Raw genomic sequence first — 21,661 nt, 5'->3', positions numbered from 1 at the left:
AGATCTTGCTTCCACTCTGGCCGTCAACAGACAATCTGACATGAGCCAATGCCATTCAGTAGTTTATGGTGTTCAGTGTTAGTAGTGTTTTCCCTAGCTTGTTTTAGCATGGTGCAGCACCATGCCTCAATAGTCTAGCACCATCTTCCCGTAACCAGCACCATGCTGCCCTGAGATTAAACAAGCCTTTTTCAATAATTCATTTTAAAACTGCTTTGATAAAACACAAAAAAAAATATATTATTAATTAATAAAAATATCTGTTATATATTTTGCCTTTATTTATTAAAGCAAAAAGATTAATTACATTTGTTTATTTCAACAACAAAAATTGGTCTTTAATGCAAAAAAAAAGTGCCCTGAACATGATTAAAATGCCCCCAAAGTGTTTTGTCTACCATGCCTTGCCAAATTTCTAGGGAAAACACTAGTGTTAGTAACATTTTTGAAGCTAACTGTATATACTGTATACTGCAGTGTATTAGCCGACTTTTGAAGTCTAGAAATACTTTCCAAAAGAAGAGTTGGCTTATACATAGAGGCAACAAATTGGTTCATAAAACTCTGATCGAAAACACTCACGACCCCGACTTACAAATTTTGATCAGACCCTTACAGCCGTTCACAGCTTATGTAACAATAATTTGTGCACAGTATAAATAAAACAACCTATCATGCAGTATTATGTAGTTTTTTGTTCTTGAATGCAATAATAGTTTGATGAAATAATAATAATTACTTGTTTTATTGTCATTTCAATGGTAAAAATGTATTCCGCCATCTTTGTTTGACACCTCCGTCTATATCATTTAGTAAGTTCTTATTTGATTGGATCACACGATATTGTGTAAACAACAGCCATGGACCACATAATCCTTTATTTCTGTGTGGAGGGGAAAACAGGGATTAAATGTGCCTTAATGAGTTTATTATTTGCTGTCCAGTGAATAATTAAATTACTTATGTGCAGTGTGTTGTTACAGCTTGAATTGTTTATTTTCTTGTTATGATTTATCAGTGCTAAATTATTCTTGCACGGCATGGAATATGTTAGCATTGCGGTAACGATCACAGTGTCTGTAATAACTAAAAGGGAAGAAAATATAATGAAAAAGAAAAGCACAAGTCTATTTGTTGACAGTATTATTGAAATCAATACAATGTACAACTAGACAAAAGATGACTTCGGCTTACACACGAGGTCGATGATTTTGTACTTGATATTTAGGGTCAAACTAAGAGGTCGGCTTATACAAAGAGTCAGCTTATACAAGGAGTCGGCTAATACACGGCAATATATGGTATTAAATACAGGTAAGTCTGATGGTTTACATTTATCTAAATCTTCTGTATCAATTGTTACATGTTTGAGTTAGAAAACTCATCAGCAGTAAAACTAGCCAGAACAATGCAGTGATCCCAACAACATATTTTCTTCTCCGTAACCAGGGTTTCTGCCAGAATTTTTTTTTACAATATGTGTTGTGAATGCAACCACAGGCAACAAGGGGTATAGGGCCTCTTCCAGAAAGAAAATGGGTTAGGTTTAGGGCTAGGGTTAAGAAAATGGGTTAGGTTTAGGGCTAGGGTTAAGAAAATGGGTTAGGTTTAAGGCTAGGGTTAAGAAAATCATACAATAATGATAAAGAGTAATTAATTCTGACAAAATCGGCACAAAAATTTGGGTATGGCGCCATACCCGTTTTACCCTCTGGCAGAAACCCTGTTAACTGCTAGGACTATTTGGTGATATTTTTTTTGCCATGAAATTTTAAAGTGATGTCTGAAAATAACTGTAACATGTCTGGTATAAGGAACCAGAAACCAGAATTGTTACCTTTCAAGTTAATGTTGCATTCAGCCCTTCTTTGTGGAACCCATGGTATTGGGACAACAGTACACAAGAATGCAGTCATTACATTTTGTATGTTTGTATGACATGTTTATGTAATTCAGATTGGTTGAAAAATTTCCAAATGTTTATGAAAGATATTCTGCATGTTAGAACTGTAGCATGCATAGGACTTTTAATAAAACACTATCTTAGCTCAACATGTTTTAAATATACAGGTACGTACAGCACAAATATAAACAGAGCTGGGAAGTATTAACATTTCAGGTTTGGTATCGGTATAAGTATGTTGGGGGTAATTTACCTCGGTATTGATGCAGTATTCAATATTGACATATAGCCAATACATATACCGATATCAAGTGGGGTTTTGGGGATGTGTATCAGACTGTAAACGCATGCTTACAATACTAAAAATAAATCTGATGACATTACTCTCCACACAAACTGAATGTTGAAGGAAATTTAACACCAAAATCCAGCATGTCAAATTTCCACATGAACAATGAATTACGAAATAATATGAACATTAGTTCATATTATTTTGAAATTTGTTTGGCATGGTTGATCAGTAATGACACAATACTAATACCGAACAGTATATACGGTATACTGCCCAGCTTTTCAACTCAACTCGCGATGAGAGTAGACGTGGTTAGCTGCGCTCTTGACTTACCCCCCCACCTGGGGGGACTGCTCGCCAGTTTTGGAAAGCTGAGTGAGTATCGCGTCACGCACACCGGGTCACGGGCTTCCGTGACCTTGGTGTACGGGGACGCGATCTCACCGACAAGGAATCGGAAGTGGAGGAAGAGGAAACCTGCGCCAAGAGCGGCACGGGGGGGGATCTAAGCTGGCGGCTCAACCGCCAGTGGCGGTCCCTTCTGCGACGCCGCCCCCAGTCCAACCTGAGACGAAGCGACCAGCCCCAAGGGAACCGTCGGCCACCGAACTGGACGAGCTCAACACTGCGGTGTGTGAGACGCCCAACGACCCTCCGTCACGTGGCCCAGGAAGAACTGGCCGGTATCTCCGGTACAGCCAGTCGCCTTGCCATCGGCCCGATCGACCAACGTTGGAGAAAAAAGGAAGGCAACATCACCGACCGACCGGCCAGCCAAGGCCGAGAGACCAGCCCCGGTAGTCGCTCCCCCTGAAGAGTCCGAATGGACCGTCGCGGTGAACGGACTGAATAAACAACTTCACCAGTACATGCAGGGGGACACGACTAACCCGACGCAGCTACGAGGCAGCCACCTCAACACAGACTGGAGATCCCTGGAGGACGGCAGCAAATACGAACTCCACAACAAGATGTTTGGAACTCATGACACCGTAGTCGTGACGCACCAGAGGGACAAGACCTACCGCCAAGTCATACTTCCGGCCAAGTTGGACAACAAGAACATCCACAAGATGATCCGGGCGGTCTGTGGCCCCGACTACGGTGCTGTAGTGCGTACTTTGCTACGACGCCAACATCTCCTGCCTCTACTCCGGGAATCTTCAGGCTCGCCAAAGTAGACGCCAACCTCCTTTTTCTTTTTTTGGGCTTAGTTGGACTTTAAAATTTTCGGCCGCGGCTCAAAATTCTTATGTTTATTTTTTTATAAATAGTCCAACGCACTTTACTTGGGTGCCCGATCAATTGCTCAAATCACCTTAAAACCTTTTAGGCCGAGCAGTCAAAAACGTTTGGTTTTAAATTCTTAGTCCGGACATGTGTAGAAGTGTAGAATGTCGTTAGGATTTTAGGACTTAGGTCTTTGACCGACCACTAAATGTTTTATTCCAAATTCCGCCCACCTCAAACGTACCCCTCCCCCCTCCTGGCCCGGACTTAGTCACTGGCGAAAGTCAGAGATTAAGCCCGTGACAGGCGTGCGTGAAACCTTCGTGGTATATACGCACGTGTAAAACTTTTACTCACTCACTCACTGCCCAGCTCTACACTTAATAGACCCATCAAATTTCATGACATTTCCAAGATATTTTGGAAGTTTTCTACAAGAGTCCTAATATAATAATAATTAAAAATGTGTGAAAACAACAAGACGATGTCTGGTATAAGAAATCAGAAACCAGAAATGTTATTTTTCAAGTTAATGTTGCATTCAGCCCTTCTTTGTGGAACCCATGGTATTGGGACAACAGTACACAAGAATGCAGTCATTACATTTTGTATGTTTGTATGACATGTTTACGTAATTCAGATTGGTTGAAAAATTTCCAAATGTTTATGAAAGATATTCTGCATGTTAGAACTGTAGCATGCATAGGACTTTTAATAAAACACTATCTTAGCTCAACATGTTTTAAATATACAGGTACGTACAGCACAAATATAAACAGAGTTGGGAAGTATTAACATTTCAGGTTTGGTATCGGTATCAGTATGTTGGGGGTAATTTACCTCAGTATCGGTGCAGTATTCAATATTGACATATAGCCAATACATATACCGATATCAAGTGGGGTTTTGGGGATGTGTATCAGACTCTAAACGCATGCTTACATAATGTTCATATTATTTCTTAATTCATTGTTCATGTGGAAATTTGACATGCTGGATTTTCGGTGTTAAATTTCCTTCAACATTCAGTTTGTGTTGAGAGTAATGTCATCAGATTTATTTTCAGTATTTTTCAATAACAAAATTTCATTATTTTGAGATTTGCTTGGTATAGTAGATCAGTAATGACACAATACTAATACCGAACAGTATATAAGGTATACTGCCCAGCTCTACACTTAACCTTCTGAGTACTGCAGGCGAGATATCTCGCCCGACGTCACGTCAGTCGATATACTGTACACTGTATACAGTGCATTCCCCAATTCATATTTCCCGTCGTTTTGCACACGACACTCACTGGAAACGGAAATATAATTAAAGAAAAAAGATTTTTTTTCAAAATGGTGGTTTTTGTTTTTATTTTTTCAATTGAAAATACCTTGAAATTTTGAGTTCAAAAAGTGGTTTTCAGTAAGTATTTTCGCTTGACAACAATGGCGGCACGTCGTGGTAATTTTCAGGGATCGATAGCTGATTGTGACAGCTAATTTGATAATAAATTTGATCGTTTTACCAACAACGAAAATTACCAAATATTGCAATATGAATCATAGTTCAGGTTTAAAAAAAAATTCTGGTCAGAAAACCAGTTATCGGGAATAATGGACATAAATACTGGACAGCTGGCCACAAATGCCCGTAAGTAAACGCAACTTTTTCGATTTTTTGCCTAATTTTAATCACCATTAGCCGATCTAAAATAATAAAAATTAATGAAAATAATATTTACCGATTCATATATGAACTTTATTTCATGTATTTATGAAACATTTAAGTGAATATATGTGAGTAAAACTTATAAACTTGTACCCACTCAACGTGGTTTTTGTTAAAAATTAATCCAGTAGTCTAAAGGTTAATAGACCCATCAAATTTCATGACATTTCCAAGATATTTTGGAATTTTCCTACAAGTCCTAATATAATAATAATTAAAAATGTGTGAAAACAAGACGATGTCTGGTATAAGAACCCAGAAATGTTATTTTTCAAGTTAATATTGCATTCAGCCCTTCTTTGTGGAACCCATGGTATTGGGACAACAGTACACAAGAATGCAATCATCACATTTTGTATGTGTATAGTATAGTATCGCATGTTTAAGTAATTCAGATTAGTAGAAAATTTCCAGATATTCCAAATGTTAGAACTGTAGCATGCTTGGGACTAGGAACACAAATAAATGTAATTTAATTAAAGGGACTAGATTGAGTTTTCAACTGTAGCAAGACTTCAGAGTGCCCCCACCTCACCCCACCAAGAAAATAAACATAAATCCTGATTTTTTTTTTTTCTTGTCTTCTAAAATGTATATTAGCATAAAAACATTTAAAAGGACATACCGTAGTTTCAACCCGTAAAAATTAACATTACGTTTAGTTAATCTACAAACCTGTAACACATTTGGATAAAGTTACAATTGACTGAAACATGAGTCTGTGACTTTGAAATGGTGAAATACCCTTTAAAAATAGACTAAAACTCGACTCCATACCTGTTACTTCTCAGACACACGTGTGTTTTTTAAAAATATGAGAAATGCATTTTGTGATATTAAAAACACCAGAATGACCAAAAACACTTCGAATGTATGGAAATTGATAATCTAAACAATAAAATCTAAGTAAAGTATGATTTAGGTTATCAAAGACGGTTATAATAGTCAAAAATATGTGTTAGTGTTTAAAAACTAGGGTATGTCCCTTTAAATATAAAGCATTATACCAATAAATACATTTGGAATGACCTTTGGCCTGTGCAGTTTCAAAATGTATTTAACAAGTAAAAGCGAGTTCCAAGGATACATTTTTAAACAAGTAGCAAGATATATGGTATATGTAAAGGGCATGATGTACATTTCCTAAAAAAACCAGGCTCAAAATAAATTTTAACATCTTTTTGCAACTAAAGCCCATTTTCGGCTCTTACACATGTAGCCAACATATGTCACAGAGTATTCAATTTCAGGTTAACTTAAACATCACAGAGCTATCAATTTTGATTGTGCTTATTTCATTAAATGGTATGGCTGTAGTGATTGGGCCATATTTTTGGATCAGTCAGTCATTTGTATTCAGATCTATATCATGTGTGTGTTATAAATAACTAATAGTGTTATCATCTACGGGTGTGTAACAAACATGGTCTTACTCTTAAAATTTTAAGACCCATCAAATTTCATGACATTTCCAGGATATTTTGGGATTTTCCGAGGACACAATACAGACATCCTAATATAATTTTTAAAATGTGTGTGAAAACAACAAGAAGATGTCTGGTGTAAGAAACCAGAAACCAGAATTGTTATTTTTCAAGTTAATGTTGCATTCAGCCCTTCTTTGTGGAACCCATGGTATTGGGACAACAGTACACAAGAATGCAATCATTACTTTCTGTACATGTACAGTAGCAGCTAGTGCCCGTTTCATTTCATTTCAACTTATTTTCGTGCTTATATCCAATTAAGGTTCAAGCACACTGTCCTGGGCACACACCTCAGCTATCTGGGTTGTCGGTTCAGGACTGTGGGTTAGATGTTTGTTGGTTAGTAGTTAGTGTGAGAGAGAGTGTAGTGGCCTTACACCTACCCACTGAGCCCTTAAGAACTCTCTCTGGGTTGGAGCCGGTACCGAGCTGAGAACCATGTACCTACTAGCCTGTAGTCTGATGGCTTAACCACTGCGCCACTGAGGCCGGTACTAGTGCCTGACTGAGGCTGTATAATTAATGTCACCTCAGCTCATTGTTAATCAGCGGCAAAGTGGTATAAAACACATGGTAAATGTCACACCTGGTTTAAGCCCTTTAAAACACCATGCAACACCCTGGCAAGTTTAAATTTACAGTTCCTTGCATACAATATACATCCAGTGTTTTTTTCAGGTGTGAATCACAAATCAATGCCTAGGTAGTCACTAACTGATTTCCTGAATTATTTTTAAATGATGAAGCAATATTTGTGTAATGACGAACACAGACATACAAACAAACAAAGAACAAAACAAAATGGTTGTACATGAACATATACTGATTATAAGAAACAATTAATTTTGGTCAGAAATAAAATACAGAATTGGATATCAAAACAATTTAAAAAACTGGACAATTTTATGAAGTACTGTTTGAAAGTTCTTGTACCCGATATTAAGATCAACAACCATTCTTGATTATGTCTAGACATGGCTAAGCATGTACTACCATACCACCCATATATTATCATTTTAAAAAATACTTATAAATGTACATTATTGAAGATTAAATTGTGTGAAAACAACAAGATGTCTGGTATAAGAACCCAGAAACTAGAATTGTTATTTTTCAAGTTAATGTTGCATTCAGCCCTTCTTTGTGGAACCCATGGTATTGGGACAACAGTACACAAGAATGCATTTGAATTTCTTTATACACATTATATACAAATAAGTGTTATTAAAATCAAACTCAACATTTGTATTGAAGGCAATTTGTTTTGTTTTTTAAAGTCTGATGAATTTCCTATTGAGAAGGCCATAATAAAAATAAAATAAATGCTAGATATTAAACCTTGCTTGCAATGAGAATAAAGGCCTGCCCTTCTTCTTAATGCTCCCACCCACCCCACAAAAATGTTGTCCATTAAACATATACCGAGAGAAAGAAATAAGGGAACAGTTCTTATTGTAGACCACATTTCAGTCACTATTAGCATCATGTTTTTATCAAGTTCAAAGATGTATTTTTAGACTGAATGGCAATAATGTGAATGTCCGTTAGTCGGTTAACTTCTACTTCTTGACACTGTCGATGAGAGTTGTGGTTGCATTCACTATCTCCTGTTAGTGTTGGTTTGATCCCTTATTTCTTTCAATCAGTATATGCTTGATGTCATAAAAATAAAAATAAAAAATAAAAATTTGAATTTAACCTCCCACCTCCGTCCCCATTTACAAAAAACAACTGGATGAAAATCTATCATTTATTTTATTATGGCTAATCAATATCAAAGATAACTGACAAATAAATTTGAGGCAATGATTGGTGAATAATACTGGGCCTATAAAATGAATGAGAGACTGAATAGTCAATGGTTGGGTTTCTGCCAGAGGGTAAAATGGGTATGACGCCATACCCAATTTTTTGGCAGATTTTATTTTTTTAAGTTAACCTTTTGACAAAATTAATTATTCTTATCATTACTGTATGCTGTTCTTAACTCTAACCCAAACTTAACCTATTATCTTTCCGGGAGAGGCCCTTGTTGACTGTGGTTGCATTCAATTCCATAGCGCCATACAGGGAACATTTTCTTTTTAAAATTTTGATTAGCGAGTCGCGAATCAATTTTAAAATTGATTAGCAATCACTTATTTTGATTAGCGATTTCTGTAACATTAGTATGGTTTTTTAAAACAACCTTGCTCGAACTACGTTTGCTGTGTGACGTCAAAATTATTGGGAATAGACGGTCGATTAAGGGGTCATTTCAAAACTATATGCGCTATACGATGTGCTAACTAATTTCACCTTGTTTTAAAAATTATTCTAGTCAAAGATTCACGTAATTATTTTTAAAAAATGACACGATTTTTTGTTTGCAAATTGTTGAAAAATATTTACTTCAAAGGCATTCGCCACAGGAATAGCACTGGCTATCGCATTACCTATCGTTTGGCCTATGTCGTGGAAGCGCGAAGTGTTTTTTCTATCTGTCAAATTCAATAATGTAAAACCTTTTTTTTTTTTTTTTTTACAGAGTATTTATTTATTTTTTGGTAAGATTATTCACTTTGAAAAATTTAATTTGTAAGAAAGATAGGTATAATTTTAATAATTTTATTAAACTATTCTAGTAGACATCGTAATTACACTTCACGAATCCAATCTTTAGATGCCCCCTTCGTAACCTAAGAGCTAAACATCATAATGTTATGGTGTCTATCGGTGGGTGGATATCTGAACAGCCGTTTTACCATGTAAAAGCTGTGCTCCTAATCGGAGGGTTGCAAAAAAGAAAATATCTGATGAAACTTGGAAATCTACACCTAGATAAATAGTTCATTACAGTGATAGATTTAACATGTTATCAGTGGAATATTTGGGGGATAAGGACGATCTTCAAACTTTAATACTGTCAAAAATATGCATCGCGACATTTAGCGATATGTTTTAATATTGTGTAGCGATAGCCGGAAACTGCATCACGTTTCGCGGCGCGATACTGAACAAAATGTTCGCTGCCATACCCAAAATTTTCTTTCTTGCATAAACACTGAATGGCTAATATGTCAATTCTAACACAAGTTTGCATAATTTACAAAATACAGAAAATTGCAAAACAATACATTACACTTAGAAAACTGGAGAATTTTATGAAATACCATCCGATTTTCTTGTTGTGTGGTACCTTGCTGTTAACCTTACCAACCATTACTGATTATATCTAGACACGACTGGGCACGTACCATCTAACACAAATAACATCCTTCTTGGGAACAGTCTATATTTAATGAAGATTAAATTGTGTGAAAACAACGAGATGATGTCTGATATAAGAAATCAGAAACCAGATTTGTTATTTTTCAAGTTAATGTTGCATTCAGCCCTTCTTTGTGGAACCCATGGTATTGGGACAACAGTACACAAGAATGCAATAAATTTATTTATGTACACACAACTTGTAAAATATACGAAAAGGTAGGAAGACAAATATATACAAAATGGCCTCCCTCCATCTTGTTAGTGATTTACCAACAACTAACTACATCCTGCTTGATCAAAATTTAAATATTATCATGACTGGCTGCATATATTAACATAAATTATCTTAAACTACTACCATGGCGCAAGCAATCCCCACTGACCTTCACCTTTACTGAACAAAAAATTATCTAGCAAGTGTTCTACCACTGAGCTGCACCGTAAACAGAGTGAATGAAAATTAAAATTATCAACCTATGCCCTACGCATAAAATAAAATAAATTATCTACGTACTCGTCTCACCATCACCTATGTCGAACCCCGTGTTGTCCCACTGCTGCGATGTCGTAGAATCGGGCGACGTCGGAGATTTGCTTAGGAAGACGTTGGCATTCGGGTTGAGGCCAGGGCTTTTGGGTGTGACCTAAAATTACAACAAGAAAAATACAGTTTTATGTTCATAGATACATTAAGTCTAATAGTATTATGAAAATCTGTGCATACAACTTTGTAAGGGTGTATTTTAAAAATTATTAATAACCGACACACACCAAAGCATGACACATGTGCCCACATGGCCATCTTGCTATGTTCTCAGAATGTGATAGCATAGATTTTAGCATTAAAAAGTTCAAAAAAAAAAAAAAAAAAAATGTTGAAGGTACATTGATGTCTAACAATACATGCATTCTGGGAGCACTACTATAGAAATATGACCCCTACCAAACTCAACAAATTTTCTTATCTCCTAAGTTCAAGGGCCATAACTGTCAAAAGTAATTCTTTTCCCCCTCCCCCATAGGTGCACCTAATAGGTGGTTATGGGTTTGAAAGGTTTTGAAAATTGAATTACATGCACTTTTACAACTTTTAAACAGCAGTTGTCTTACTATGAGCAATAAATAAAAAAAAAAAATCTATGCATTAATTTCCAAGATTTTATGCTACGTAATTTTACTCTCTCTACGCTCTAGCGGAAACCTTGCCTACTACTAACTATATATCACTCCTGACAATTTGCTTTTGTGGAAAGCCCAAGGGGGAAAAAAAGAAGAAGATATTCTGGACAATTTGTCAAGTTGCGAATGTCGTGTGTGTGTGTGGGATGACTTTAAGAAGCAGACACAGCGGAGCTTGGCAGGCGATGTTTGCCTTGTGTCTTGTCACTTGAGCATGAAAAAGTCACTTGAAAGTTGTCGGTGGTCAATAGGCTTGCTATGAAAACCGTTCCAAACCGCTGTGTACAGTCACATTAAGGACACCACTGTTGTGCAAACAGTTTGGGGAAAAACAGAAGCTATGTGCCAGTATAGAGTTCTCCACAACCACAAATTCATGATAAGCCCATCTGCCTTCAAAATGAAAAGGTCAATGCGACATACATTTGTACCTGAAGCCATCTTTAAAACAATGTTCCAATCATTAACGTAACATACAAGTGTACCTGCAGATATCCTGGGATAGCTCTGGGTGAGCAGAAATTTTGGCCAATTATCTATTAAACTGTGAAAATTGCAGAAATCAATATATATTTTCTACTAAAATTACAATTATTACATTTAATTATTTCGCCAAATTATAATAAAAACTTGCCAAATGCTTTAAAAATTTGCAGTTGGTGAATTTGCTGAGTGCCGGAAATAGCCCTGCCATTAAAAAACACTATGTACTAACAATTAACTCGGCATACAAGTGTACCTGAAACCATCTTTATAAAATGGGCCGAATTTATGAAGCCTGTTTTCCGTAAAACACAGGTGTTTAAGCATTGTAAATTTGGCCCATTATGTACGAATGACAAAGACCTGCTGCTATCTTTAAAACAATGTACTAAAATGTTAGTAAATACCAACACAAAATACAAGTTCACCTGGAGCTATCCATAAAGCAATGTACTAACCACTAATCAATGTACATTGGAATCCAGAATGGAACAGATATGTTCCAACACTATCAGTACATTTAATCTTAGGCAGTTATATGAACTAAAGTTTGTTTTATTTAACGACGCCGCTAGAGCCCATTGATTTTTTATATTATCATTGGCTATTGGACGTCAAACATATGGTCATTCTGACACTGTTTTTAGAGGAAACCCGCTGTCGCCACATAGGCTACTCTTTTTACGACAGGCAGCAAGGGATCTTTTATTTGCGCTTCCCACAGGCAGGATAGCACAAACCATGGCCTTTGTTGAACCAGTTATGGATCACTGGTCGGTGCAAGTGGTTTACACCTACCCATTGAGCCTTGCGGAGCACTCACTCAGGGTTTGGAGTCGGTATCTGGATTAAAAATCCCATGCCTCGACTGGGATCCGAACCCAATACCTACCAGCCTGTAGACCGATGGCCTGCCACGACGCCACCGAGGCCGGTTTATATGAACTGACTGTCTGTCATCAGTGATATGTCACCATTATAACGTATCACTATATCTTGTTATCGGCTTGTTCACTCCGCGAGCATGGACGTGTATCCAGAGAATGGATGAAAAGTTTTCAGACTTCGTGGAAACAGTCAGTGCGAAGCTAGCTCTGTTTGAGCAAAAACTGACTCATAGTGACAAGCAACGAGTAGGGCATTTTCCAGACGAATCCGAACAGTATATTCGGCAGATTAAGACGGTCTTCTGTTGTTGAGACTCGTACTCCATTAACCTCACGTCACGAGGCACCCAGCCCTCACACAATTATCCCAAAACATAAACCTCAAGTACAAATACTATAGTTACGTTATATAATAATACTCTTTTATATGTAACTATATAGCGTGCTTAGCGTTATTGGTTGGGGGTACCTGTGGCCCGACGCAGATATCCAAGGTGATCTTACTGCATTAAAAGACTCTTTGGCGAGAATAAAGTTGTCGGCAGATTTCAAGTTAAACGAAATCACGTCAGGGAATCCAGCGAGCAGAACAATCGGTGTTCAATGCTATTTCAAAATGTGCCCGTTATGCCGACACTTCCATTAAAATTGTTGGCTACTATTGAATCGAATATGTACCATACCCATCATGTTGTTAAATTCAAAATACAAGGAAGGACATGTTTTATTTAACGACGCACTCAACACATTTTATTTATGGTTATATGGCGTCGGACATATGGTTAAGGACCACACAGATATTGAGAGAGGAAACCCGCTGTCGCCACTTCATGGGCTACTCTTTTTGATCAGCAGCAAGGGATCTTTTAATATACACCATTCCACAGGATAACACATACCACAGCCTTAGATATACCAGTTGTGGTGCACTGGTTAGAGCAAGAAATAGCCCAATAGGCCCACCGACGGGGATTGAACCCAGATAGACCGTGAATCAATCGAACTCTTTAATCTGGGTTACGTCCCGCCCCCCAAAATACATACAAGTTTACCTGGAGCCATCTGTAAAAGACGCCCCCCAAAATACATACAAGTTCACCTGGAGCCACCTGTAAAAGACGCCCCCAAAATACATACAAGTTCACCTGGAGCCATCTGTAAAAGACGTCCCCCAAAATACATACAAGTTCACCTGGAGCCACCTGTAAAACACGCCCCCCAAAATACAAACAAGTTCACCTGGAGCCACTGTAAAAGACGCCCCCCAAAATACATACAAGTTCACCTGGAGCCACCTGTAAAAGACGCCCCCCAAAATACATACAAGTTCACCTGGAGCCATCTGTAAAAGACGCCCCCCAAAATACATACAAGTTCACCTGGAGCCATCTGTAAAAGACACCCCCCAAAATATAAGTTCACCTGGAGCCATCTGTAAACAAGCCCCCCAAAATACAAGTTCACCTGGAGCCATCTGTAAACAAGCCCCCCAAAATACAAGTTCACCTGGAGCCATCTGTAAAACAATGTATGAACCACTATTCATTAACACAATGGATATTTGAACCCAGAAAAAAAAGGAATGTTTAACACATCAGTTCACTTAAACTACAAAGTTTGTTTGTTTTTATTTAACAACACCACTAGAGCACATTACCATTTGGTAATTTCAACATAGTCCTAGAGAGGAAACCTGCTACATTTTTCCCATTAATAGCAAGCTAGACTCACACTAGGCGATCACCAATTTGCCATGTGCTAATGGAAATGTCAGCTGGCGAATAAAATACTTCCTGTATCATCAAAGTGGCGAAAACGAAATCTGACATCTGGGGATAAAGATACTCAAGTCCGTGTTTCTAGAATCCCGACCGATATTATAATGTACCATGCTAGCTAATCAAAATGAGTAAACTAATGATGGACAGGATTTGAGAGGGCACAATAAATCACGAGAATTATTGTTCTGTTCGTGTGTCAGTTATGCAACTTTAAAATAACGAGAACCGCCAATCTGTTATGTGGTGAACAATTACATTGTAACATTAAATGTAACATCAGTAATGAAAGTGAAAATCAGTTTATAATTTTAAATACATTTGAACCATCAATGTAGCACAGAACCGTGAGTTAAGTATTTTAGGATTAAGTAGACCTAACTCATTGGTTACGAGAACTAATTGGTTACCAAACTCACATGAACTGACTTCCAGTTACCTAAGATTTAGAAACATTGTCCCCTGTTGGTGCATATGATATGTAGCCCTATCAGAGTACAGTTTCAGGGAATATTTTGCTTTCAAATGTTTTATTAGCAACAGTTAAATTGATTGAAAATTGATTATCAACTACTATTTATTGATTAGGATTGTACAGCGATCTCTGAAATTTGCAAAGTAAAGATTTGCAATGTAATAGTTTATACAAAGTAGCTGTTTGCTGTTTGTTCTGCAATTAATATAAAATTCAATTTTCTTTAATAATAAATCACCTAATGCTTCTTTACATATTCCCCAAAACCGTCCCAACACTAAAATCAATCAATTGGCATTTAACCTTCCGACTACTGCAGGCGAGATATTTCGCCCCCAACTTCGCGCCAGTCAACATACTGTACATTGTATACATGTGCATTACCCAATTCATATTTCCGGCAAGTATTGTTGCTTGACAACAATGGCGGCATGCGCGGTCACTTTCAGGGATCGATAACTGATTGTGACAGCTAATTTAATAATAAATTTGATCGTTTTACCAACAACGAAAATCACCAAATATTGGGATCTGAATCGTAGTTTTGGGGGGTTTTAAAATTTGGTTCAGAAAACAACTTATCGAAAATAATGGACAAATACTGGACAGCTGGCCACAAATGCCAATAAGTAAATGCGACCTTTTCTATTTTTTGCCATATTTAGTCAACATTAACTGCTCTAAAATATCATAAAAATTATAAAACCCACGAAAATAATACTTACCGATTCAAATATGAACTATATTTTATGTATTTATAAATTATTTAAGTGAATATATTGAGTAAAAACCCACTCAACATGGTTTTTGTCAAAAATTAATAAAGTAGTCTAAAAGTTAATTAAATGTTATTTTCTTTCAACAGTACCGGTATAAGATTCTCTCCGCTGTAATAAATAAAAACCTAGTGAATTTAGCAATTAATGAAAACTTTAATAGGTATTAAATTAGTGCAGTGCAGGAAAAATAGAAAGTAATCAAAGTTAAAAGTGAAAGTTTGTTATGTTTTACAACACCACTAAAGCAATTTGATTTAATAATCATCAGCTATTGGATGTCAGACAGGATAGCACATACCACGGCCTTGACATACCAGTCGTGGTGCACTGGCTGGAACCAAAAATAGCCAAATGGGGATCGATCCCAGACCGGCCCCGTATCAAGCAAACTCTTTATATAACTGGGCTACGTCCCGGCCTGCAGGAAAGAAAGTACGACATTAATCACGACGGACGTTTGCCGACTGGGCAGCGGGACCCGATTACGCTGTGCAATCCACGTAATATGACCTTCGACACGGTCACGCTTGGCCAAGTGAGTGCCAGCTTACCATGGCGGTGAGAACGTCACGATGTTCAAACACTCGACAAGCTTGGTTGTCGGCTCTGTTTACACGCTCTGTGTGCTGTTGCACTACCTACTCAGCACTTCCAATGCTTTGCTTAATGTCAAATAACACAACTGTGGGACGCAAACATAATACTTTTTTTTTCCTTCTTAGAAAAATAATATTAAAAAAATGATTACATATTGTACAAATAAAAATTTAAAAAAGAAAAAAAAGATCAATAAAGAACCCAATTTCACTTTCACCAGCACAATTTAAAAAAACAAAAAAGTACTTGTGGTGTTTTTTCTTTTCCTAGTCTGCTTTTCTCTTCTCTTCTTTTTTTAATTCCTTTCATACAATACTTTAAAAAAAGAATAATGGCTTTTTAAGAAAAAGAAAAAGAATGTTTAAACATATTCCAATATGTCGCATCACAGCTAGTAAATCAAAATTTTAATTAAACAAATGTTTACCACATTTTAAACTGTAATACCTACATCTTGCTGTTTTACAATGAACCCACAAAATAAACCTCACTACATCATTTTTATTTTATACTTTTAATATAAAAACTAGAATTCTCCACGTCAAACTGAATCGATGAAGAAATATTGATGACATAACATTTCTTAAAAAAAACACCTTTAAAAAAAAACAAAAAAACATTCTTTTTTTCTTTTTAAGTTGACAATTCTCCACCCCCCCCCCCCCCATCCCAATATGCACTGATACAAACACAAAGTTGACGTCACTATCAGAAAAGTTATACCAATACCTTGCCTTCTGACTTTATCAAGACAAGACAAAAACTACATCTTAAAAGCAACTTGATTGGGCCTTGTTTACTTACGTCAACAACCACGAGATGGTTATTTCATTTTCAACAATTCTTGAGAAAACTTTATTACTAACATTCTGTTTGGTGGATTCAACATAAAATTATAGGTGGAGATGCCATTGAAATATTGAATATTAAATTTCAATTTTAATTATTTCAAATATAATAAATATTCAAAATATTTAAAAATGTCCCATTAGTCTGTAGAAATTACTCCAGAGAATTCCTACATTAAGTTTTAGAACTACCAAATCAAAACTATGAGCAGACAGATTTTTAAATGTTCACGGTTAAACATCAATTTTACTTTTTGCAATTCAATACATTTAAAACATTTAACAATAGTTTATTTATTTATTTATTTATTTATTTCACATCAGTTGTTACAGATTTGCCCAGATAATCCCTGTACCAATTTTCACAACAAACCAATAAATCAATACAAACTTTAGCAGAGATTTCAAGGGAAGAAGTTGACTGATGGATGGGTTGTTTTGTTTAACTACACCACTAGAGCACCCTGATTAATTAATCATCAGCTATTGGATGTCAAACATTTGGTAATTCTGACGGTCAACAGACAAAATCCGCTACATTTTTCCTAATGCAGCAAGGGATCTTTTACATGCACTTTTCCACAGACAGGAAAGCACAGACCAACATAGCCAAGCATATAGCCTTTGATATATACGAATTGTGGTGCACTGGCTGGAACTGATGGATGGGTGTCAGACCAAACTGGTATTACTCTAGGATATTAATTCTCATCACTATTACTCTTCTATCTAGGATATTAATTCTCATCACTATTACTCTTCTATCTAGGATATTAATTCTCATCACTATTAATTCTCATTACTATTACTCTATCTAGGATATTAATTCTCATCACTAATACTATCTAGGATATTAATTATCATCATTATTACTCTTCTATCTAGGATATTAATTTTCATCACTAATACTATCTAGGATATTGATTCTCATCACTATTACTCTAGGATATTAATGCTCATCAGTATTATCTATCTATCTGGGGATTTAATAGTAAAACATAATTGGGAATGCATGGGGCAGGGACGTAGCCCAGTGGTACAGCGCTCGCTCGATGCACTGCCAGTGAGAGATCGATCCCCGTTGGTGGGCCCATTGGGCTATTTCTCGTTCCAGCCAGTGCAACACAACTGGTATAGCAAAGGCCATGGTAAATACTACCCTGTCTGTGGGATGGTGCATATAAAAGATCCCTTGCTGCTAATCGAAAAAAGTAGCCCACGAAGTGGCGACAGCGGGTTTTCTCTCTGAATGTCTGTGTGGTCCGTAACCATATGTCTGATGCCATATAACCATAAATAAAATGTGATGAGTGCGCCGTTAAATAAAATATTTCTTTTTTTTTTAATTGGGATTGCAAACTAGACAATGTGTTATCGATCAACTGGTTCAAACTGATGACTGATGGTAAAAGTTCTTTCAATTTTCCAACAATATGCGTAGCTCTCTTTAGATAAGTGTTTCATCGTAAGGGTCAATGAAAATTATCACTTTGGGATAGGTAGGGTCATTTTTATAACTACCACATTAAAAATTAAAAATGCAGCTACCTTAATAGTGTTAAATGGAACATTTTATGTATATAATGTTGATTAGTGACAGCTGGTGATCAGCTAAAAATGAGTAAAACTACACCAACTGTTAGAATTGTGTAGTGAACTCTGATATTTGTGTAGTGATGCGATATTGAACAATAATGTTAGTCTAATACCCTTCCAAATGATGTATTTATGGATAAAATGTCTGATATACAAATTGAAAAAGCAATAGAATTGTTAGTTTAATTGGTCTTATCTTTATATCTTTGTACATTACAGTCTGGGGTTAAAATTAATTTAACATTTACATTCAGTCTCCATTTTACAAGGCAACACAACAATCTCTAGTTTTAATTAACATAATGGGATCATTAAAGAGAATAATGCAAATAACATGTCTGTTTTACAAATTCACTAGGAAAACAATTAACATCAAGCTGATTCAACTTTTATGTAGGTGAAAAAATGTTTTTAGAAAAATTAAAATGACAAATTTATTAACATACATGTTAAAAACTATATTCAAAACACCATTTGCCAAAGTAAATGAGTACACAATAATGAATGGAAGACATTGTATCTGTAAGAGAAGACAAGTCTTACCCTTTTTGTCTGTTCCGACGGTTGGCCCTGGCCTCGCTTAACGCACAACACGCACGAGTTTGCGGAATAGTAATACACATCTCCAGGAAGCATGTAGGTGCCAAGACCTCCCAATTCCAGTGACTTGTCGAGGCTACCCTACTGTCATCCCACTGTCAGAGTATACCATATGGTTCGATTCTCCACGCACACAATGTCACCAGCACTGCACAGTGATGCACCTGAGACAGGCCTGTTCCATCGTCGAGTGGAATACGCCAACAGCTCGACTCTCTTCTCTTGTGGATTAGTAAGGCACCCGATGGGTGAAGAGCGGTCCTCGAGAGAAAACAAGTCAAACGTGCCCGATCCCTCTCACAGCAGACGGCAAAGTAGCAGACGGCAAACTGAAACTGCACTGCCCATCACGCCTGCCCGACAGTCTGCATGCACAGTCAGCCCACACAAATTGAGTGGAGTTCCTGTCTAGCTAGCGATATCTACTCCTGCACGATGTCAACAGCTGGTAGCACTCTCCACACATCCACACACATTAAATCTACCTTAATCCACAGAAAAATTAAAGAAAAAGTATAGAACCTGGATGACTTGCGAAGCGAAAGAGTATTTCAACTGATTACACAATCTGAAGCAGCTAGAAGTTGAGTTACAAAATTTGGTTGTCAGTGAACCGTGTCCATCTGATCAATTCTCTCTTTGGTGTTCTCTAGTAACTGTGAGGCAGCCTAAAAACACCTGTCAAGCCGGCGATCAATTCTAACTGGGTATAGCTGCTCAACACATAAACAGCACCGCCTGTGCTAACGGTTTGTCATTATTTACCAGGGGCAAATAGTTCTGTCAAAGTCTACTCCATTCACACGAGAGTGGTCAGTGATCATCCACGTGTCGCGCTCATCTTGTGATGTAACCAAAACCTACATCTCGACTACATGGACGGACGTTCAGCTGGTCCAACATGGTCCATTCTCTAATTGCCTTTTCATTGCTTATTCACAATAATCTCACCAAGACCAATGCAGTGGACACCAGCAGCAGACGAGAGCCGTTGCTATGGAAATTTCCATACCAGGAAGGTGGGTGGGAGAAATTAACGGAAAATGAATCTGTAACAGAAATAGCCTTGCTCGTCCATTTGACGTTGACAGAAGTAGATGCCAGTGGCTACCATACTGTAATACAAAGACCGGGATGAAAGAAATGTGGAGTGCAACAGAGTTTGGTCACTCTCTGGCTGCAATTTCACTCGTCAATACAACAGCGTGCCATTATTTTTATAAACCACCGCAGGCAATAACGGCAGCATATGACACGGGGCCATCTTGAAGAAGTCAATACATACATGTAACAATTACAAGGCAGGCTTATCCATACAAACTCTCAAAGCCCTATAATCAGTCATCAATGAATGCATACGGATATTTACTGATACAAAACATTGCTTGCTAACTATGGCTGTGACCTTTAATAAGCACAGACTTGATGGTGAACACAAAGCCAAGCAGTGCCGATCAATACCTCCAATACCATGATAGGTATATGTTCATATTCTATTTGCGGCCATGATGCAGCACAAGCTTGATTCATCTGTCCACTGCATTCATTGAAGCAGTTGCTAGGTGTCTGCTATAGTTGTCTTTTACGTTAAGGATGAAGAAAAGGAATGTTGTACATTAGTCCATTACACAGACTTTTTAATTAGGAGAAGAAAGGCATGTTAACACCACCCCTGCACTGTTTAATGAGAAGCTGATTATGTATCTAAGATATGGAAAGTGTGACACTTCACTATAAACAGGTGTCTGCAATAGCCCTGTTCATTACATACATGTACTTTAGGAATAAAGTAAAGGCATGTTAACACCACCCCTGCACTGTTTAATGAGAAGCTGATTATGTATCTAAGATATGGAAAGTGCGACACTTCACTATAAACAGGTGTCTGCAATAGCCCTGTTCATTACATACATGTACTTTAGGAATAAAGTAAAGGCATGTTAACACCACCCCTGCACTGTTTAATGAGAAGCTGATTATGTATCTAAGATATGGAAAGTGTGACACTTCACTATAAACAGGTGTCTGCAATAGCCCTGTTCATTACATACATGTACTTTAGGAATAAAGTAAAGGCATGTTAACACCACCCCTGCACTGTTTAATGAGAAGCTGATTATGTATCTAAGATATGGAAAGTGTGACACTTCACTATAAACAGGTGTCTGCAATAGCCCTGTTCATTACATACATGTACTTTAAGAATAAAGTAAAGGAATGTTGTATATTAGTCCATTACGTGGATTTTAATTAGGAGAAGAAAGGAATGTTAATGTCTTTTTTCGACTATTTCTTTTGGCTCTTAATGCTTATTTTGTTCACAATAAATGTTTACACTGGTCAGCATAAATTCCTTTTGGCTCTTAATGCTTATTTTGTGCACAATAAATGTTTACACCAGTATTTCCTTTTGCCCCGACGATTATTTTGTTGGAACATACTTGTTTGCATTTCAAACATTTCAAACAAGTCACGCCAATATTCTCATGTACTGATATTACTTAAAATGTCCATACATTTTATTTTTTTAAAGATGCAATGACAATTGATGCTGCA

General features: G+C 36.9%; 1 protein-coding gene across 2 annotated transcripts in view; it reads right to left on the bottom strand.

The window, feature by feature from the left end:
* The window catches only part of LOC121387336 (la-related protein 4-like), a 92,689-nt gene that overhangs the window by 42,258 nt on the left and 28,770 nt on the right, over window positions 1-21,661 (bottom strand). Inside the window, exons 1-2 of one of the 2 annotated variants that reach the window (XM_041518383.1) lie at window positions 19,049-19,722; window positions 10,398-10,527 (exon numbers count right to left, since the gene is read on the bottom strand). In XM_041518383.1, coding sequence (XP_041374317.1) covers window positions 10,398-10,527; window positions 19,049-19,141 — 223 coding nt within the window. In that variant the 5' untranslated portion in view covers window positions 19,142-19,722. Of the gene's footprint in view, window positions 1-10,397; window positions 10,528-19,048; window positions 19,723-21,661 lie in introns of those variants that run through there. The other variant, XM_041518384.1, reaches the window with a different exon arrangement.

The sequence above is a fragment of the Gigantopelta aegis genome, chromosome 13 (genome assembly GCF_016097555.1).
Source record: "Gigantopelta aegis isolate Gae_Host chromosome 13, Gae_host_genome, whole genome shotgun sequence".
NCBI classification, from domain to species: Eukaryota; Metazoa; Mollusca; class Gastropoda; order Neomphalida; family Peltospiridae; genus Gigantopelta; species Gigantopelta aegis.
Note: the sequence above shows the minus strand (reverse complement) of the source record. Positions and strands in the feature narration are given on the sequence as shown.